General features: G+C 48.5%; 1 protein-coding gene across 2 annotated transcripts; it reads left to right on the top strand.

Moving 5' to 3' along the window:
- The first annotated feature begins 5,415 nt into the window (after positions 1–5,415).
- On the top strand, positions 5,416–18,596 carry OPRL1 (opioid related nociceptin receptor 1). Of its 2 annotated transcripts, XM_015881705.2 has the most exons (5): positions 5,416–6,078; positions 6,692–6,915; positions 7,352–7,605; positions 15,086–15,441; positions 15,718–18,596. In XM_015881705.2, exons 1-5 carry the CDS (start codon positions 5,796–5,798, stop codon positions 16,239–16,241), a joined length of 1,641 nt encoding a protein of 546 aa, XP_015737191.1. In that variant the 5' UTR covers positions 5,416–5,795; the 3' UTR covers positions 16,242–18,596. The 2 variants fall into 2 exon arrangements, with proteins under 2 accessions (XP_015737191.1, XP_015737192.1); XM_015881706.2 differs by lacking the exons at positions 5,416–6,078; positions 6,692–6,915 and adding an exon at positions 14,576–14,736 and having other exon boundaries at positions 7,494–7,605.
- The last annotated feature ends 550 nt before the right edge of the window (positions 18,597–19,146 follow it).

Genomic DNA, 19,146 nt, shown 5'->3' with positions numbered 1-19,146 from the left:
ACCTGCTGGTTCCAATGGGATCTGCAAACTGGTGGAAGGGTTCATGAGGGGCCGTGCAGGAGGTGCACAGTAACCCATTTTGCAGGCTGTGGGGTTGGTTTTTAATGGGATGCGTAGGTGCTGCTCAGTGATGGCTCATCACCTGAAGACGTGAATAAAGAAAACCAGGTCAGGGAGGACAGGAATAAGGCAGAACTGTTAAGTTGTTTAGATTTTACTGACATACTCCGAGATTCACAGTGATGAGGAGGCATTAAAAGGCATTCCTGCACTAATCTTAACCCCTACCCACTGTGACTGCAGGACTGAGCTGCTGCACTTCTAGGTTATAGAAGAGGCAGCGCCAAGACCATTGTATAACCTCATCTATCTTCTGTGGTAGCCTGAAGTCTGCAGGAAAGCACAGATCCAAACCTCTAGAAGTATAATTGAACCTGAGGTATGGGAACCATTTTAGAAATGCCATTTCTCACTCTCTTTCCCTTCCCCTTTCCTCAGCACTCATTCAGATTTACATAAAACCAGTTGATAGCTTGAGATAACGCTTCTTAAGGCTTGTAGGGTCATCTTATGCAAGGGAAAGATCTGAATAGAGCTCTCAATTATTATTATTTATCAAACAAAAGTTGAGGATTTTTTTGCCTCTTGCATGGCTGAACCTCAGTGCAGAAGAGGGGTCTAACAACTCTACACCAAACCCCAGTTGTGTGGAAACCTGACCTGTGCAGATCTTTTATTGCATAAGAAAGCTTCAATCACATGTCATGAGATGGAGATGTGGCACTGAGGAACATGGTCAGTGGGCACAGTGGGGTGGGTTGGGGTTGGACTTGGTGATCTTGGAGGTCTTTTCCAACTTCAATGACTTCCAACTTCAGTGATCCTATGCACAGAAGAGCTGCCCTGTCCTAGGAGGACTTGGAAGGAACTTTATGCCTCCTCCAATACCAGCCCTGTTCCCTATGGGCTGCTATTTGTGTTTGAGAGCCCAGTAGTTATGTGTTAGGCTATCTACTCCTTACAGACTTTTCACATGGTTTTTCAAGTTCAGAACTGTTAATTGTAGTAGAATATCTGTCTCTCAGAAACTTTTCACACATTTTTTTTTCACATTCAATGTCCTGGCTCCATCACACACACTCATTACCAGCATCAGTTCTTCTACCCAACCAGATCCCAGACCATTAGTGCAGGAAAATTGCAGCCCAGGTGGCACCAATAGGTCCCATCACTGTGCTGGGCACAGGTGGGTCATGTTGGGAAGAGGGCATAAAAGGGCCATGTGAGGGGTGTGGAAGGATTGTGGTGGAGTGGGAAGCATGGGAGCAGCTCGGTAGTGATGGCTCTGCTTCTAGGTAAGGCTTTGAGCTGGAGGAAGTATGTGAGCAGTGTGATGTGCTATAGGACAAGGGGAGGTTGTTCTCTTGAGGGATGCTGACTATTTTTCAGATAGGAGCTGTATGTATGGGGTTTGTATGGCTGGATGTTGTCCTTGGGGCACTATTTAGAGGTGTTACCCTTTTCTGTCAAACCTTCAGGCCCTGGTTTTTGGCTCCTGCAAAGCAATTCAGCTCTTCTGGAAACCACTCATCCCAGCAGAGCAGTTGACTCTCAATCCCACATAACATTATGAAATTTGGAGCATATGTACAGCACTGCTGGCATGGCTCTTTGCATGACATCTTCAGAACAAGCTTGACAGTCGCATAAATAGCATATGCAGGAAGGCCTTATGGATCTGCTGCTTGTTGCATATTATTTACATACATATTCTGTACCTAGCTGATGGCTTCTTAGCATTTGTCTTCCATTTATCTCTCTTTTTTTTTCTTCCTAGTGATGGGTTTGCTAGGGACTGGAATCTTCCAAAGGCAGATATTCAAGCCTCTAAAAGATAGATAGGAATATAATTCCCTCTGCAATTCCTTGAAATCTCCAGTAAGCATATTTAACTTCTTCTTGCTAGAAAGTGGAATAGGAGAATGCTTCAGGGACTGCCCTCAGGTGGGCAGGACTGTGGAAACAAGCTCCCCAACAGCAAGTTAATGAGCATCTGTTGCTCACACCGCCCTGAAAGCTCTGAGGGAAGCAAACAGCAAGTGGCCACTGAATATCTCAGTGCTGGCCTGTTTTGCAGTAAATTTGTTGTCTCATGATGCAATGTAGATGTGGTGAGCAGGTCTTTGCTTTGAAGGGCTTTTGCCATCTGAGCACAGAGTTGTGCTCTTCCCTAAAGGATGAGAGGATGAGGTGCTGGGATGGGGCCTGGAGGATCTGCATGCATCGTTGCTTCTGTCTTATTGGTGGCTGTGTAAACAGCACAGCCATCATCTCCTAAATCAGAGCCCTTTCCTCTCCTGGCACCTGGGCTGTGGGGGACCACAGTACTGAGCAATGGTTACTGGGTGCCTGTATACAGGGTGGGGGCCAACATCCATGTCCTGGGGAGGGAATGGCCCGAGGAAGAATGGTTTGTCTCGTGAGACTGGAGAGATTTGCTTGCTTCAAACTTGATGGGTTTGAGATGGAAAAAGGAATGAGACTATAAAGAGGAATATAATGTTACGGAGAAAATGGCTAATGGGCTCATTCAGAACCACCTGATATGATCACTCCCTGGGAAATTGAGAATAATGGTGGCAAACAGTAAAATATCAGTGAAGGGGGTGACGTCAGGCACTCGCTTTCTCCTCTTGGAACTTGAGGGATTTTGCTTTAAATGAACTTATGATGTGAACGTGATTGGCTTGAATTACCTGTAAGCAGTGAGGTTCAGCTCACCACCATGCCAGGCTGTCCTGCAAAATACAGGTGGCTGCTGTTATGTAGTTGCACATCAGCAATTATTATTGAGGTGCTGTGATGCCTGAGGGTTGTAGCACCCCTGCTGTGGGTGGCTGCCCTCCCTCTGGATGTGGATGAGCAAGACACAAGGAATATGGGAGGAATTGAGCAGAACTGAAGCAGCTCTTCTTGCGCTCAGGTTTTGGGGGTGGAATGGCTCTCTCTTCTCCCACTCTGTGCTCCCAGGGGATGGAGTGGGAGCAGATGTATTCCCTAACTTGGTAACCATGTGGATTTGGGTGCTGGAGAGCAAATAGAAGGAGAAAGATGAGAGGAGAAGTGAAGAGATCTCTGTTATGCTTGAGGTGGGTTGGAATTACATTCATTTTCCTGTCCTACTGCTTTACAAGAGCAATAAGTTGATACCAGTTTTACTGCTGAAGTGCACCTAGGGATCAGCTGTCTCTTGCGTGAGGTTCTTGTTGTATGCTGTACCCACTGTGGATCAATCCTTGCCTGCAGCCTCAGCTGTGGGCTGGGATTTTGGGATGCAGAGAGCAGGCACAGATCACATTCTGATTCTGGCACACGTGTTGGGAGCAGAAGCATGGATCTGGGATGAGAGAGCTCTGCTGCATCTGCTGTCTTCATGCTCATGTCTGGGTGTGTATTCATGGTGTGATGTGTGCGGGTTGGATCCCCACTGTGAGCTCTCCCTGAGAATCTCCATCCTCATAGAAGGAAAAGAGGAGGGATGTGGGATCCCATTGGCTCCATACCCTTTGGTGGGCTTTAGGGAGGGTCCCAGTGCAGGTTGAAACCTGGAGGAGCTTTTATTTCCCTGATGCTGGTTGTTCCCAGGCCCCTGCTTGTTCCTACTGAACTTCTATTTATTTTTAACTTATCAGTTCTGATGCTTAGCATCCCTGAAAAGGGTCTATGGAGACTTCTCCAAAAGGAGACTGATGGGGGAAATATGAAAGTTACAATGAATTCACACTGCAAATATTGAAGTCAGCGTGCCCTCTTCTTAATAGATGTTATTTCTCATTCTTCAAAGCTGTTCATCAGTGATGGAAGGCTGATAATCCACTTCTGGAATCCTTCTTCCCTCGCGTTCTTGCATGATTTATAACATTGCTGGAGGAAGAGAATTTGTCAGCACCATCTCTGTGAAGTAGTGCTGAATCCCATTGCAGAAGGGACTCTGGAGAGGTGGTTTTGAGCCTGAGAGATGGTTGTTTTTTCCATTCTGCCCTGAATTTTCGTTCATTACTTCCTGTCAGCTCCTCTGATGCTGTTTGCCATGGGTCTGTGGCATTATGTGAAGCAGTCAGCGCTCATAAACGGAGCCCAGCATCTCTCCTGTCTTGCTGAGCCATTGCAGGTTGAGCAGGGACTGCCCTGTGCTCTTCCACAGCTTGGCTGCCCCAGGTCTCACTTGTTCTGTGTGTTTTCCATCTCTGGAAAAGTCTTGCTCTAATATTTCTATCTGCCACGCAGTTCTTCTATATGAAATGCTGATACCTGCTCTGCTTGTTTCCTTGGTGCTGAAAGATGCAGTGTTTGATGCTGCTCAGCACCGACCTGCTGAAGGGAGCAGCAATGCTCAGAGCTGACCCTTGAAAAGCTTAAACTTTTGATCCACAAAGCAGGACCTTTTGTGCTTACAAACGTGTTTAATGGCAGAAAACAAAGCTACCTGCCTGTTGTTTCTCACCCTTCTAAATAGTTTAGCCTAGAATAGGGAAACAAGTGGTTTGATCAGTGTGCTTCCAATGGTGATATGTGGCACTGCCATCAGTTCTGATGGGAGAAGGGTGTGCATGTCAGCCGTGCTCTCAGTGCTTATAGCATGGGCAGTGATGGCAGAAATGAGGAGCCTCTCTTTGTGCACACTCTTAGTTGCTCTATTTGGGGGTAAAAATCAGTACCCAAAGAACACATTCTGCCTGCCCATCATTGCTGAGAGTGCAAATGTTGTTAATTAGAGTTTTGCATGCACTTAGTGCCTGTCAGCCCTGCAGTGATAGATGGGTTTCTGACCCTCTGCTCTCCTACCAGCCCAGCACGCTCTGCATCCCCCAACCTACCTTCATCTCTCTGTTAGAAATAATTTCCCATCTTGCAAAATTAATTCTCTGCTCACAACGGCTTTAATTAAATAGCTCCGCAAAGTGTGCTGAGGGTGGCAGAGCAGCTCTGACAGAGGGGCTTCATCCAGCCATCACCTGGAAGGAGGGTTTTGTTTTGGGCTCATTCTTCTTGGCTTTTATTACTTTGCTGTCTGCATAGAAGCCCTCCACCAGAAGAGTTGATCCCTTTCTTTTCCCAAGAAATGGGCTGGGAGAAATCCTTTTGGACCTCACAGGTGAAATCTTGCTGGCCTTTGTTTTGGTGTGAAGACCCCAGAGGATGCAGGGAAGATCTCTGATGAGAAAGAAAGCTGCCATAGGATGGCAGTCTGCCCACTGAACTGTGGGGGGGATCCTGGGGAGAACAGAAGGAATAGTCATCTCTTTTGTTAATATAGACTTCCATGATTGAACTGGGGGCTTGGAGACACTCAGGGTCAGGCTGGAGGGGCTTGGAAACATAATGATGTGTCTCTGTTCACTGCAGGGAGTGTTGGACTGACAGCCTTTAGGGGGTCCCTTCCACCTCAAATGATTCAGTGATTGGATTAGGTTGGGGTCACATTGAGCAGAACACAGAGAGATTGGGACTGAATGTGCAGCAGGAATAAGTTGGGTTTTCCTATTTGAGAGGTCAATGAGCAGCATGAAGGCTGTCCAGGTGAGCTCTCTGCTCTGATTTACTGCTGTTCTCCCTTCAGCATTTGAAAATCAATCCATTTACTATTAATGTCTCATCCTGAATTTATTTCACACGCCTGTTAATGGACTGACCAAAACTCTTTCAAACACCAGGACTCCTGCATCACACGGAGGGCTGCATCTCTGCTGTGTGCTTCTTTCCTTTGTTCCCTCTCAGATCTGGGACCTGCTTTCATGGAAGCATTTAGGAACACTGCTGCATGTTCCCATGCTATTACTGGTGAGGAAGGTGCAGCTTCTGTGCTAAACATCCCCAGGCAAGCTTTAATGTGGAACTGGAGCAGCAAGGGCTGTCTGCTGGGCCCAAGCTGCTCTTCTGGGCTGCCTGTGGACTCTGTAAGAGAAGCAATGTTTGCTGCCCAAGGAGGCAGTAGTCTTTCTCTGTGCCTCCTGGGCCATACCAATGTGTGCTGCACCCCAAAAACTGCTGGAAAACTGCTTCTACCATCTGTGACAGGTGAGTGGGGCAGCAGAGCATGAGGCCCTGCAGGCAGGGTGCTCTTGGTGTGGGATCAGAATGAGGCAGACCTCACGGTCCCATTTTCCCCCTGTGTATGGGGATAGCAGACAGCTGTGATCACATCCCATGGCTGGATTTGGGGAGGATTAGGGGGTAAGGGTCAGAAGCTCCATGTGCTCCTCAAATTGAGACAAAGCAGGGGATGCTCTCAGTTACACCCCTCCCCACTTTGCCCACCATAGCTCTGAGAGCCCTGGCTCAGCCCTCTGTGCCATTTGGCCACTTTCTAGGTTAAATTCCCCAAATTCTACCTCTGTTCCGGGAGCACTCAGCCCTCCCGGCTGCTGAGCTGCCCCAGGTGGGTGCGGGACACTGCCGGGGACTGCAGGTAGGGTTGGGTATTGGTGCTGGAGTCTCCTTCCATCTGTGGGGTAACTAGGGGAGGGTGGCAGCTCTGAGCGGTGGGGACGGAGCCCGCAGGTGTGAGCTCGCTCTGCTTTGGTGGGTTTGGCTTTTTCCCTTTTTTTCCCCCCCCCTTTTTATTTATTTTTTTAATCCATCCCCTCCCTCCTTCCCCCCCCCCCCCCCACCTCGCTTTGCTTTTACGCAGTGACAGCAGCCAGGCAGCCGGGCTGGCTCTGCCCAGCCGCCGTCCTCCCTCCTTCCCTCCCTCCCTCTTTCTCCTTCTCTCCCCCCCATCCTTCCCTGCTCCTTAAAACCTGCGTTCCGGGGGTGCAGCCCCTCCAGCGGAGCCTCCGGCCGTGCCCAACCCGGCTTTGTTCCCTGCGGGGCTGCCTGAATGCGGACGCAGTAAGAAGGGAAATCCGTACGCAGGTAAGCAGCCAGCAGGGGTTTACGTGTCTCTGTATCTTTTAAACTTCGGGCATTTCCTACCGCTTTGCAGGGGATGCTGCAGGGCTGCAGCAAGCTGGCTTTGGACAGAAGGGGGGGAGGGGTGGGGTGAGCTTGGAGCCCCGGCTGGAGGCTGCTGTAGGGGGTGTTTGGGGAGCACGAAGCTGCATTAAGGGTTTCCAGCCTCATCCAGGCTGCGGGATATGGGTGGGGGTCTCCCAGTGCCCGGGAGGAATGGAGTTGTGCAGCCTGCATTCCTGCTGTGCTGACGGTGTGGAGATATTTGAGCTCAGGGTGCACTGAGCTCTGGAGTCTGAATCCCATTTTCGTGCTCCTGGGGAGCATCCCTTGCATTCTTTGTGCCCTGAACTGCCCGTTTCACCAGCATATCTTAAAACTCTCTTTTCGGTGCCCCCAGGTCGTTGGCACAGGCTGGTGGTTCATGATGGACCCCCTCTTCCCTGCCCATATATTGGAAGACCCCGACCTGAGAAAGCTGCTGAACGACTCCTCCATGCTGAACCTGAGCTTTCTCCCCAGCAACTGGTTCAACAACGGCACGGGGGACAGCTTCCTGCCGCTCAGCATCAAGATCACCATTGTGGTTGTCTACTCCATTGTGTGCATTGTGGGGCTGGTGGGCAACTGCTCCGTCATGTATGTGATCGTCAGGTAGGCAGCAGGCAGCTTGCAAGGGAGGGATGGGAGCAGGGAGGGCAACCTCGTGAGAATAAATCAGTGCTGCAAGAGGAGAGGGCTGGTGATTCTCCGGTAATTGCAATGTGCTTTAGAGGTAATGGTGTGGTGTCTGTTTAATGCTTTGGGTTTTATATGTTGGGTCTTTTTTTTTCCCCTCCCTTGCTAGGCATGGTGAAGGTTCCCACCAGCTTTCAGCTGCCCTCTGGTGCCTCCTAAAGTTTAACCCAGAGAATGGAACGGAGCGAGCAGGTCTGCTCCATAAGTGGGGCTTTTTGCAAGCTGCTGGGTAGGGAGTGGGGTGTCCTGGGGAACATGAAGTGTTGGGAGCATGCAGGGTGCGCCCACTGCTCTGTGGGACATCTTCCCCCTGCTGTGGGTGCAGCTGCTGCTCCATCTGGGAGCTGAACCAAGTTCTGAGGTGTAGGGCTTATTGGGAAGCTCAGACTTGCATTTTTTTACCTCTAAGTGCAATTCATGCAGCTTTTCCACCTCGATGGGAAATATGGGTGTAAATAAGATGCAACAGGGTGGTGAAGAGATAAGGGTGACTTTCCTGGCTCTGGAGTTGGGAGGACCTTTGCAGGAGGACACAGCTCAGAGCCTGGGCTGCTCCTGCAGCACTGTCTGACCTCTCTGCCTGCTCCTGCTGTGGTTTGAACCACCTGATTTCCTGCAGTCATAAACCCTGCAAGTACAAAGTAAGCTCCTGCAACCACTGGGGCTGCAATTCTATGTCAAGTGCCAGCATCCCTCTTGTGATCTCAGTGCTGTGTGTGGTATAGAATCAGCTCCCATTCTATATAAATCTCAGAACACTCCTGATGCCAGCGCAGAAAACACATTGCAAACTTTTGTTTTCTCCTTCAACAAAGACGACTAAAATAATTAGCAGATATTCAGAAGCTGAGATTAAATCCTGCTCTTGCCAGGAGCCCCTCTGCTCCCAAAGCATCTCTCCACTGAACACACACAGCTGTGCTGGGGGAGATGCTGCAAAATGAAGCCTCACTGAGCAGAGGTTGGGTCTTTGCCACAAGGACAAAGTGACTCTCCTGTTCATTGAATTGCCCAGCAGAGCTCTTAACTGTGGTTGGGTTTCTGGAGAGGAGAAGGGATTGCAGCACTGCTGGGGAAGCTGAAGATGGATGGGGGGGGGTGTCTGCAGCATAGCAGTGCCACACTGGGATTGCTTGTGTTTCTGTTCAGCATAGCACAGTGCTTGTGGGTGTGCGTGTATGCAGTGAGCAGCAAATCTGCCAATGAAAAGTTCCTGTCCCACAGTTGCCTGGGGGGTGCCTGAGATGCTGTGCAGGCAGGGGTGGGAGTGTGTGTGATCCTTAGGTGTGTGGCAGGAGGAGCTCAGAGTTCTCTTGCTGGCTGCAGAATTGGAATGTGAGCAGCTGCCATCATTTCATCCCCTGGTTTCTTTGACAATGTGTGTGTGTTGGCCTCTGGGGAGAGGGGGTATCTCTAAGGAGCAAGGAGAGCCTCAGGATGGTGGCTGTTGTGTCAGCAAGAACACAAATAACTCAACCCAGCATCCTGGGCAAGTGGGATGTGCTGTGCCTGTGCAGTGCTACGCTTCCAGAGCAGTGGCTTCTGTTCTGGTCCTTTTGGCTTTGATACCTTCCAGCAATATAGATGGGGCCTGAGAAAAAGTGGGATTTAGCCCTGGAGTTTCCCCTGGAACATCTTGTCCTTTCCTTCCCCATTGGTATCTTCTGGGAACTCAGTACTGGCTGAGACCAACATTGAGCTGCAATAGGGAATGACTCTTCTGAGATCACAGAGAGGCAGCAACTTTTGAGTATCCCTGCCCAGAACTTCTATTTCCTTGCCCTTGCTCACTGGAGCAGACACAGTGATGAAACAAACCCAGTATCCCAAACCTGACCATGGCCAAGCACACAAATTGACACAGAGCTGCCAAGTTAATATGAGGGTGTGAGGATGCTGCTGTTGGCCTGGCTGACTTCTTGAATGTGAGTGCTGCTGGGCTTTGTGCCTTAAGATGCATCGTTTCTAGTGGGTTGAGCACTGGTTGCTGGCAAAACAATGTATTTTGGGGATTCTCAGCAATAATGCTTCCATTGATGGGGAAAGATGGGGAAAGAATCTACCGTGTTGCATCCTTCAGAAGCTCTTTTCACCTTTCCATGCTTATGTTTCACCGGGGATAACGGGACTACTTGTAAGAAATGGGTGTATTTTCTTCCACTAAATGAACAGTTTGGTGATGCAGGCAATAATTGCTTTCTGTTTCAGGGAATGGGGAAACACAAAGACTCGAAAATCAGTGCTGAAGGAAATGGGAGGCTTCAGGAAGGGCAATTTGTTCTGTTTGGATGAGTTTGTTCATAGCCCAGAGGGAAAAGTTTGGGATCTCCTGGTATTTCAGACAGAAGAGAAAAAGAAAAAAACCACCATATTCCAAACCTCCTCTGGGTTTTCCCCCATGTTGTAAAAACCAACCTACCTCTCTATTGTATTTGGAGTGATTTAACGTTTGGAGCTATTAATTTGTAGCGCCAGTCGCCACGTGACTGTCATTCCCCTTCCAGTGCTCCAGGCACTAATTGGATAAGACTGAGAAGGGCTCTTCTCAGGAGCACTATTTCCTGGACAGTAAAGGGCCTATTGTGCAAATCTGCCTTGTCTGGGGCTTTGTTCTGCTTGCTCATTGCAGAGTTCCTTGCCAGCCCAGATAATGCCTCCCCTCCCTCCTCCTGCTGTTTGTCTGCTCTCTTCTGCATACATTTCCTGTGCTGCTTTTAATGAGGGTGGAACAAGGAGTTGAACATCATGATGCAGAGAGTGTTTGAGGAGCGAGTGGGGGTGAGCGGCTGCTGGGTTCTCTCTTATCACTGATCTCTGCAATGCTGGGTGCCCCAAACCTTTATTTTTTTAAAGGGTAGGCAAAGGGAGATATGTTGCTTTCACAGTGGTACTGGACATGGCTGACCTGTGAGCTATGGGTTGAGGTAGTGCAGACCCAGCTGCCCAGCCTTTCCCTATATATGAGAGCTACCAAAGCATTGGTGTGTGTGAGAGACCAAGCCCTGAAGCTTCATGGCCACGGTGATGCTGGAGGGGGGGGATGATGGGCAGCACAAAGCTTCTGGCCTGGGGAGCCCTCTCCCTTGAGTTGTGTTGCTGTGATGTTTGGCAGTGATGGTCTGGAGGACTCTCCCTTGGTGCTGAATGTGCTCATTGGGATCAGCCTCCCTGGGAATGAAGCTTCATCTCTAGGGCTCTGTGGAATGGGGCTTCATGGGGGAGATGCCTCCCTTTGTGCCAGCTCTCCCTTCTTGGGAACCTGGAACAGTCAGCAAAGCGCTGAGGCTGCTCAGCTCTCCCTGCTGATGTCCATGGTTACAAAGCAGCTCAGGCAGCTCTTTAGGAGTTGTAGATACCAGACCCCTATGCCTTTATTCACAGCCTTAGCTCTGCCTTGCTGCTTCTGTCCTGTAGGGCTGTGCTGTCTGTCCTTCTGCTGGAAACCTCCATCGATCCCTGTGCTTGGAGGCTGAGGGCAGCTGGCTGTGATGAGACGGGGAAAATGAAGTTAATAGGACATCTCAGAGATGCTGATTTCTTAATAGAAAGCTTTTTAATGGAAGAGTGTTGACCAGCTGTGCGGCTCAGAGCTAAAATTGAGTGAGTGGTTAATGCAATGCAGACCCAGGGGATGTAGCGAGGTCAGCTGGGATCCCTGCTCTCTCCACGTTGGTCTCTCCTGGTTTTTCCTGGAGTATAAACAACAACAAAACAAAACAAAAGGTAATTGTTGTAAATTGTAGAGTAGGAAAACCCGTGTGGAGGGGTCTGTGCTGTACAGAGTGGGAGGGGGGGGGGTCAGATCTGCATCTGTGGACATGGGCAAGCTGTGCCCATAGCATGGGGTATTCCTGCCCATCTCCCACTGACAGCTCCTGTCAGTGAGAGAATGTTCCTGTCCCAAAGCACCAGTGCTGTGGCAGCCTCCTTAACCCCTGCTTATTGGTCACCATCCTGCCCAGGTAATGAATAGGATTTATGTACTGCTGATGGTGGCTGCTTTTTTCATTGCTGTCTGGCTCCATAGTCTGAAATTCATTTCTGAAATGTGCTGTTTGTGGCATGTTGAATCGTTAGGAACAAACAGGCTTAAATGGGGGAGAAATTCCAAGATGAGCTGGCTGCAAGAGAGTTATGAGAGCAGGAGAGATGTGCAGAGCACCGTGAGAGTATGTGGCTGAGATGACACAAAGCAGGACAGTCTGTGCCAGATGGAATATCAGCTTTGTTCAACTTGTGGGCTAAAGGCAGACTGGGAGCTGGGATGTCACTGATTTTCACAGATTCCTGCTGTCAGAGCTGGAGCAGCTCTGCAAAATCCCTCCAGAGCTTTTTCTGCTCTGTTTTGCTTCCCTGCCCTTCTGCAGATCTCTGCATGTCCGGGAAGGGGATGAAGGGACTGTCTGCATCCCAATGAGCTGGAGCTGCTGATGCCAAGAGACTCAAAGAGGCAGAGGGCTTCTGGAGGTGATGCTCACAGCTCCCCGGGGTGTGAAGGCTTTGCTCTGTTCCTTCTGCCCTGGTACCTGCAGCTCTGTTCCAGGATCTGATTTTGCTACTCCTTACCCCTGGGGCGTCTGCGTGCTGTACAGCAGCTGGATGGACAGGACGAACAGTGCTGAAACAATAGCACTGCAGCTTGCCCTGAGGCTCAGCCAGAAGCAGAATCCATCCTTCTGAGAAACAGCACCTCAGAGCCAGCATGTGGAAAATCTACCTGCTTCCCCTCCTCCGCCAAAATGCAGGTTCTCTTTCCTGAAGGATTTCCCCCATGTAACGCTGCTGGAGGTCCACTTAGCAGAAAGGAGGGGGACAACAAGTGCTGAGCTGCTCTATGGGTCTTTATTCTTCTTAGGCTTCAGGAGCTGGGGGAGCATAAGAACAGAGCAGGATTACATTGATGGTAAAGGTGGAGTGGGATGGAGAGCTGAGAGCAGCTGGAGCACCCTGTGGGAGATGCTCCATTAGGAAATTACCTCTGTGACCGAGTGCAAGAAAGTGGCTCAGCAGGAGCTTGTGTCCTGCGTGCAGACCTTGTCAGTGCCAGAGCTGTGCCACGGGGGGGCTGGGGGGCGTAACTTCTATGCATCCTTGAGCCTAAGAGTTTAATTTGTCTTCTTTTTGCTGTTGTTGTTCAGATTAAGAAAGAGAACATTCTCAGTTCCCAGAGGAAAAGAAAAGAAAGGTTAATCCGCGGAGAAGTGATTAATTGATTTTTGTTTGTACTGAACATTCTGGAAATGTTTGGGTACATGGGTTTGTTGGGATAATGGCTGTTGGCTCTCAGCATGTGGAGAAAGTGGAGCTAGAAGTAATTAATTAGGTGCAAATTAATTTCCCCACCTTTTGAAGTGCACAAAATCAGCCTCAGAATCCACGTGAAGGTTGGCAGGAGGATGCGGGTGGATTGGTGGATGGCTGCTTGTTTCTCCTGTTGCTCAGAAATATGTGCATATATATTTTTTTAACCTAGTGGTTAAGTGGGCCATCTTTGTTCAAAAATGCAGCTGTTATTCCCTCAAGTCATAGTGTTAGTGATGGAAGAGTGAGATGGAGGTGTGCTGATGAATTGCCTCCGAGTGCAATCCTCCTGCATGGGTGGGGGGAACGAGCTTGGCCTAGACTGAGAGACACAGAGACAGTAATGTTCCCAGGAGGTATCTGCTAAGGCAGTCTTAGGTGACTTAATTTCCTGAAGCATGAGCTGACAATACTTATCTGCATGTGTTGTTGTGTGCTGGTACAGAACAATGACGCTATGCAGCACAGAATCTTCTTTCTTCCTAAGGAAGAATTGCAAGGGAAACCCTGAAGCACTAAAGCCTGGCAGCTTCCAGGTTGTGCTGGATTTGTATTCTGCCTTACTTGCTTGTCTCTTCATAATAGGAAGGATGCTGGTATTTTTCCTTTACTGCTTTTGGTTGTATAAGTTCTGATCTTTCTAAGAACCTGCTGCCTTGCTCTGCTGCTGTGCTTTCTGGGCCAGGAGCCGCCTGACTGAGGTTTACGTGGGAACATCAAATGCTTCCGTCAACACTCACCTGCTCCAAAAGCTCCCCTTGGCTTTCAAGGGCAAACATAGGCTCCTTTGTTCTTGCTTTCTGAAGCTACAGTCTGGCAGAAAGCATTTCCAAACACCTGGCTTCTAACACGAGCTCTGGCAGGATAAAAATGGACTTCAGATTCCCATCTGTGGGTTCTCTGGGTGCGAATTCACTAAGTCACCCTGTGTCCAGGTGGAGTTCAGAGTGTAGCAGTGACAGTGTTCCTCCGAGCACCCAAATCACCTGCCAGGAGTCAAAGCCCGCATTATCTAGGAGGAGTATGGTGTCAATTGAGGTGCACAGCTCTGGGTTTGCTCTTCTGACTCAATTGGACCAAAAAAAAAGAGCATGTCAGGTTAAATCGGACCTCATAATATTCTAGAATGTATATCGAAGTGCAGGTTGTTTGGTGGTTTATGGGTTTTGGTGTTGCCCCCAAATGAACTTGTCCTCTGTTAATACATATTGTTGTCTGCCATTTCTGGCAACGCTTCTCTGAAGGCCATTAGTATGTTGAAAGATTGATGAAATGAAGGTTTAAAATGATATCAGCTTGTTAGCTCTAATGTCCATGAGAGGAGCATCCTGGAGCTGAAAGGGCAGGTGCCCTTGGAGTCACAGCTGAGCTTCCATTCCTGCACACTCTGTGTATCCTTGGGCAGGTGATCACATCTTTCCTCGCATCACTTCCCATGCGCAAAGGGGAGACGACTAACACTGGAGCAAGGTGAATCTCTCGGGGCAGTCTGTTCCTGTGATAAAAGTGACAGGAGTGACACAAATCATTTGGAGTTGGCTCATGACTTTATTCCCAAAGTGTCACTTTTTTTTTTTCCTTTCAGGTTTTTTGATATCTTGTAGTCTGCTGCTAACCAGCTCTGCAAATCTCACCCGTTCTGCTTTGACAGCTCACATTAACTGTAGCCTTTGGCTATGAGCCCATGCAGAATGGCTAATCATCTTACTCCTGGACCATATGATGCCTTTCAAATCAGCTTACTGGGTAAAACTCTCACCAGTATTTATAATAATGAAGGCATATGTGATGAAATCCTAGATGAGCCTCACTGAAGTCATTTTTCATAAAGCACAATCTGACCTGACAGCCTCAAGTGTTTGTTGTCCTTGCTTGTGGTCAAGGAGGACAAGCTTTTTCTGCCTGTGAGACTGATTGTGAAAGCACCATTTCCATCAGTGCAGAAGCCAGGTAGAAAATAAAATGGCAGTATTGAACATAGCTCTTTGGTAAGGAGAAGCATCTCCATAACATGAATGCCCTCTTTGGCATACTTCAATGCCTTACCCATTTGGGTCAGGTGGAGCTCTAACCATTGCTCATTTTCACATTTCAGATTCACCAAGATGAAGACAGCAACCAACATCTACATCTTCAACCTGGCTCTGGCTGATACCTTGTGTCTGATGACCTTACCCTTCCAGGGTACAGACACGTTCCTTGGCTTCTGGCCTTTTGGCAATGTCCTTTGCAAGATCGTTATCTCCATAGACTACTACAACATGTTCACAAGCACCTTCACCCTGACGATGATGAGCGTGGACCGTTACATCGCTATCTGCCATCCTATCAAAGCTCTGGACATCCGCACTCCTCACAAGGCCAAAGTGGTGAACGTCTGCATCTGGGCGCTCGCTTCTGTCTTTGGCATCCCAGCGATGGTGATGGGATCTGCAGAGAATGAGAACAATGGTCAGTCAAAACACACCGAGGGCTGGGGTTTTTTATGCCAATGGCCAGGAGAGCTCTATGGTCTTGGGGAGCCATAGAGGGGGAACTGGTTTCATCAATGGGCTAATTTCCCTGCTATAAAGCCATTTAAACTCATTCCTCTTTGTCATTGCTTCTTTGCATCACTCCTATTGTTTTTCAGTATTAAACATGCCTTAACAAAGTGGAATGTGAAAATGCTTCTGTTCCTGATATGAGTTTTCTGACCTTCCTCTCCTTTTTATTCTTTCCTTGCAGAAATTGATTGTCTAATTAAGCTCCCTTCACCTGTGGATTACTGGGATCCAGTGTTTGGCATCTGCGTTTTTCTCTTCTCCTTTATGATCCCCGTGCTGATCATCACCATTTGCTACAGTCTTATGATCATACGCCTGAAGAGCGTCCGTCTGCTCTCAGGCTCCAAGGAGAAGGACCGCAACCTGCGGCGCATCACCCGCATGGTGCTGGTGGTGGTGGCAGTCTTCATCATCTGCTGGACTCCCATCCAGATCTTCGTGCTGGTCCAGTGCTTGGGTGCCAAGGCTGAAAGCGAGCTCGAGCTGGCTATCTCCTGCTTCTGCACAGCCCTGGGGTATGCCAACAGCAGCCTGAACCCTGTGCTATATGCCTTCCTAGATGAGAACTTCAAGGCTTGCTTCAAGAAGTTCTGCTTCCCTACCGCCTTCAGGACGGAGCTCCAGATGTCCAACAGGATGTGCAGCATCGCCAAGGATGTGGCTTATGCCTGCAAGAACTCGGAGGGGACTAACAATCCGGCCTGACTAGGCATGGAAATCCCCATGGTGGCTGTCGCCCAGCAGAGTCCGACCACTCCCACATCAGAGTTAACTCAGATAACGGCCCTTTAGCAGGACCTCAAAACTGAGAAACCAAGGAAGCAATTTTGGGAGTTGGGAAAACCGGACACTGCAAGAGCATGCAAAAGAGCCGATTCAATGCATTTTTAGTTCTGACGTGCCCTGCCCTGTGGAGGCACGTTTGAAATCGGCCTTTTGATTCCTGTGGAAACCCTGGCAGCTTGCAAGGCTATAGAGAATTGGGGAATTAAGGGTTTGAAACAGGCATTGCTCCTGCATCTTACGCTTCTGCTGCTGGGAGACAGACAAAACGCAGACTATTCCATTTCTTTTTCCTCCCTGAGTCGTTTCAGATCCTCTGCTCTTGTACCTCTCTGTGTACATGGGTTTATTCCTGTGGCGCCGCTCTGAAATAAGACTTTTCTGAAGCCGAAGTGGGCAACAGCCGTCAGACAAAACCCAAGATCATCCCCAGGATGAGTCATCACGAGGGGAAGGATGCGGGGAGGGAGCAGAGCTGGCGGAAAGGGAAATTCAAGCTGCTGGGAGCTGGAGAGCTCTGCAGAAAATCCTCTACCTGAGAGGGGAGAGGAGGAGGAGGAAAAGATGGATGAAATGAACACAGATCCTTGTTTACATGCTGCTATTGTTTTTTGTTTTTAGCATTATCTTCCCATTGTAATATTGGACAGAATGTCTGTATATACATACACGTCTCTATATTGCTATGATACAGCTATATTGTATAAGATGTCTGCCTTGCCAAGCATGCCTTGGTAATCTTCCTCAGTGAAGGGAAGAAATGAAGTGGATGGAGTGGCCTATGAACACATGTACGTATGTACAGGGGGAAGCCATTTTAGAGACAGCCCAGCAGCTCCTCCCAGAAGACACGGATGTTTCTGGTAGGAAGGGCAGCCTACAGCCTCCCTATCTGCTCCACATGTACAGACTGTGCAAAAGATGGTTTATTTATTTTGTCGAAGCGACATCAGCGATGCTGAGAGCTCTGGGAAATGTTGCTGAGATGCCACAACTTCTACCAACCTTGATTCGTTTTCCTTTTTCTCCTACCCCCCTTCTTCTTTCTTCTCCATTTAGTAATGGAGTGGAGAGTCCAACCACTGAGTGCCCTCTGCGGGGACAGCGGGCCTGTGTTCTTCCTGAAGCACTGTGGCCACAGGGAAATTTGGGAAGGAAAGTAGTGGCCCTTGCTTGGAGATGGCCAGCTGCAATGGCAGCTGAACTGTACAGACTTCACATGAATATAGTCCTTGTGCTCTGGTCTATGAGATGCTGTATTTTTAATGTATCACTTTATCACTATTTTAATGCTGTCATGTTCTTTATATATGCTGTTTAAAAAAAGGAAGAAGAAAAAAAGAATCCAATGTTATATTTCTATGTAGAGTGTTTCCCTTATGGTTGGGCTTAAAATATAGATGCAGTCCCAGTGTCCCATCTGTAGGCCCCGGGTCTCTTGTAAACTCTGCAAGCTGGGACCATTCTCATAGTTTATACTGGGAGTCTGGAGGTGGATATAAGGGAGAACTTTACAAGTAGCACTTCCCCTGAGTAGCTGCAGGAGAGGAGGAGGTCTGGGCACTGTAAGCACTTTGTGATGGATGTTTATCCCCAGGCACTCACCAGGAAATCTCATACAGCCCCAGGCATGCCTTGGAGACAGTGACAAAGCAAGCTTGATGGGCTGCTGTACTCACGGTTGCAATGATGGTGTTGGTCATGGGCAGTGTGAGGTCTTCTGAGCCATGCAATGTGGGGTGATGTGGGGTGTTGGGTATGAGTGGGGATGTGGCTGCTGGGCTGTCCTTGCAGTGCCATGAGGCAGAGCAGAGAGGTCTTTGGAGGCTGTCTCAGCAGAGCCACACTCCCTTTGTAGCTCCTGGTTGTGTTTTTAAACAGATTTATGTCCTTTGAAAGTGTTTGGCACTTTTTATAAGGATTTTGTTATAATGACTATGCTGCAACAATCTCACATAATCGAGTAACCAATAAATGTGTGTTTACTGAGCTTTTGGGTAATTCTGTGGCCCTTGCAGTGAATGTGTATAGGCATTCTGTTAATGCTCGGTGGAGTTATAAGAAGAGCAACAAAACCTGGAAGCAAAAGCTTTATTGTACCGTGCCTATGGAGTTAAAGGCTTGTTCTCAGCTGCCCAGCTGAAGTGCAGGCTCTTTAATTCTCCTCTAAAATGGTTGTGTTGATATGATTTTACAATTACTGCAGTGTAAGTGACAGTTTCCTTGGTGGCTACTTGTGTGCTTCAATAAAGGAAAATAAAACCCCTATGCTTGGAATGATGTGGAATATGAAAGACGTAGCTGCATGGATCAGCAGCTGTTGGATGGGATGCTCACAAGTGGGCTTGTGTTTCCATCTGAAACCTTTGCTGTGTGCATCTAGTCCCATTTAGCTGAGGTCAATGGGACTTCTGTTGTGCCGACTTTGTCTGGAGGCAGCCTGCATGAAGAAGATGTGAGAAAATGGGTGATGGAGAGGAGTGTGAGCTCCCGCAGTCTCTGGTTGCCATCCCACAGGGCTGCGAGGCTGGGCATGGTCCTGCAGAGCAGTGAATTACAGGAGTGCTCTGAAAACAAAGCCTAAGCAATCTTCCATAGCCAGAAAAGATTGATCATCCCGTGCTACGTGTGCAATAAAGAAACCGTCTTCTCTCTGCATGGAGATCGATATTCCTACCTAGACAGGGGAATATCAGCAGAGGTTTCTTTATTAACAGTGGTGATTTTATTTTATTTTACTTTATTCATTTTTTTTTCCAGAAAATAAAAAAAAAAAAGAAAGAAAATTGCTGAGGAAAAGAAACAACACCAAGAAATCTTTATTGCT

The sequence above is a fragment of the Coturnix japonica genome, chromosome 20 (genome assembly GCF_001577835.2).
Source record: "Coturnix japonica isolate 7356 chromosome 20, Coturnix japonica 2.1, whole genome shotgun sequence".
Lineage (NCBI taxonomy): Eukaryota > Metazoa > Chordata > Aves > Galliformes > Phasianidae > Coturnix > Coturnix japonica.
This window is presented reverse-complemented; position numbering and strand designations above follow the sequence as displayed.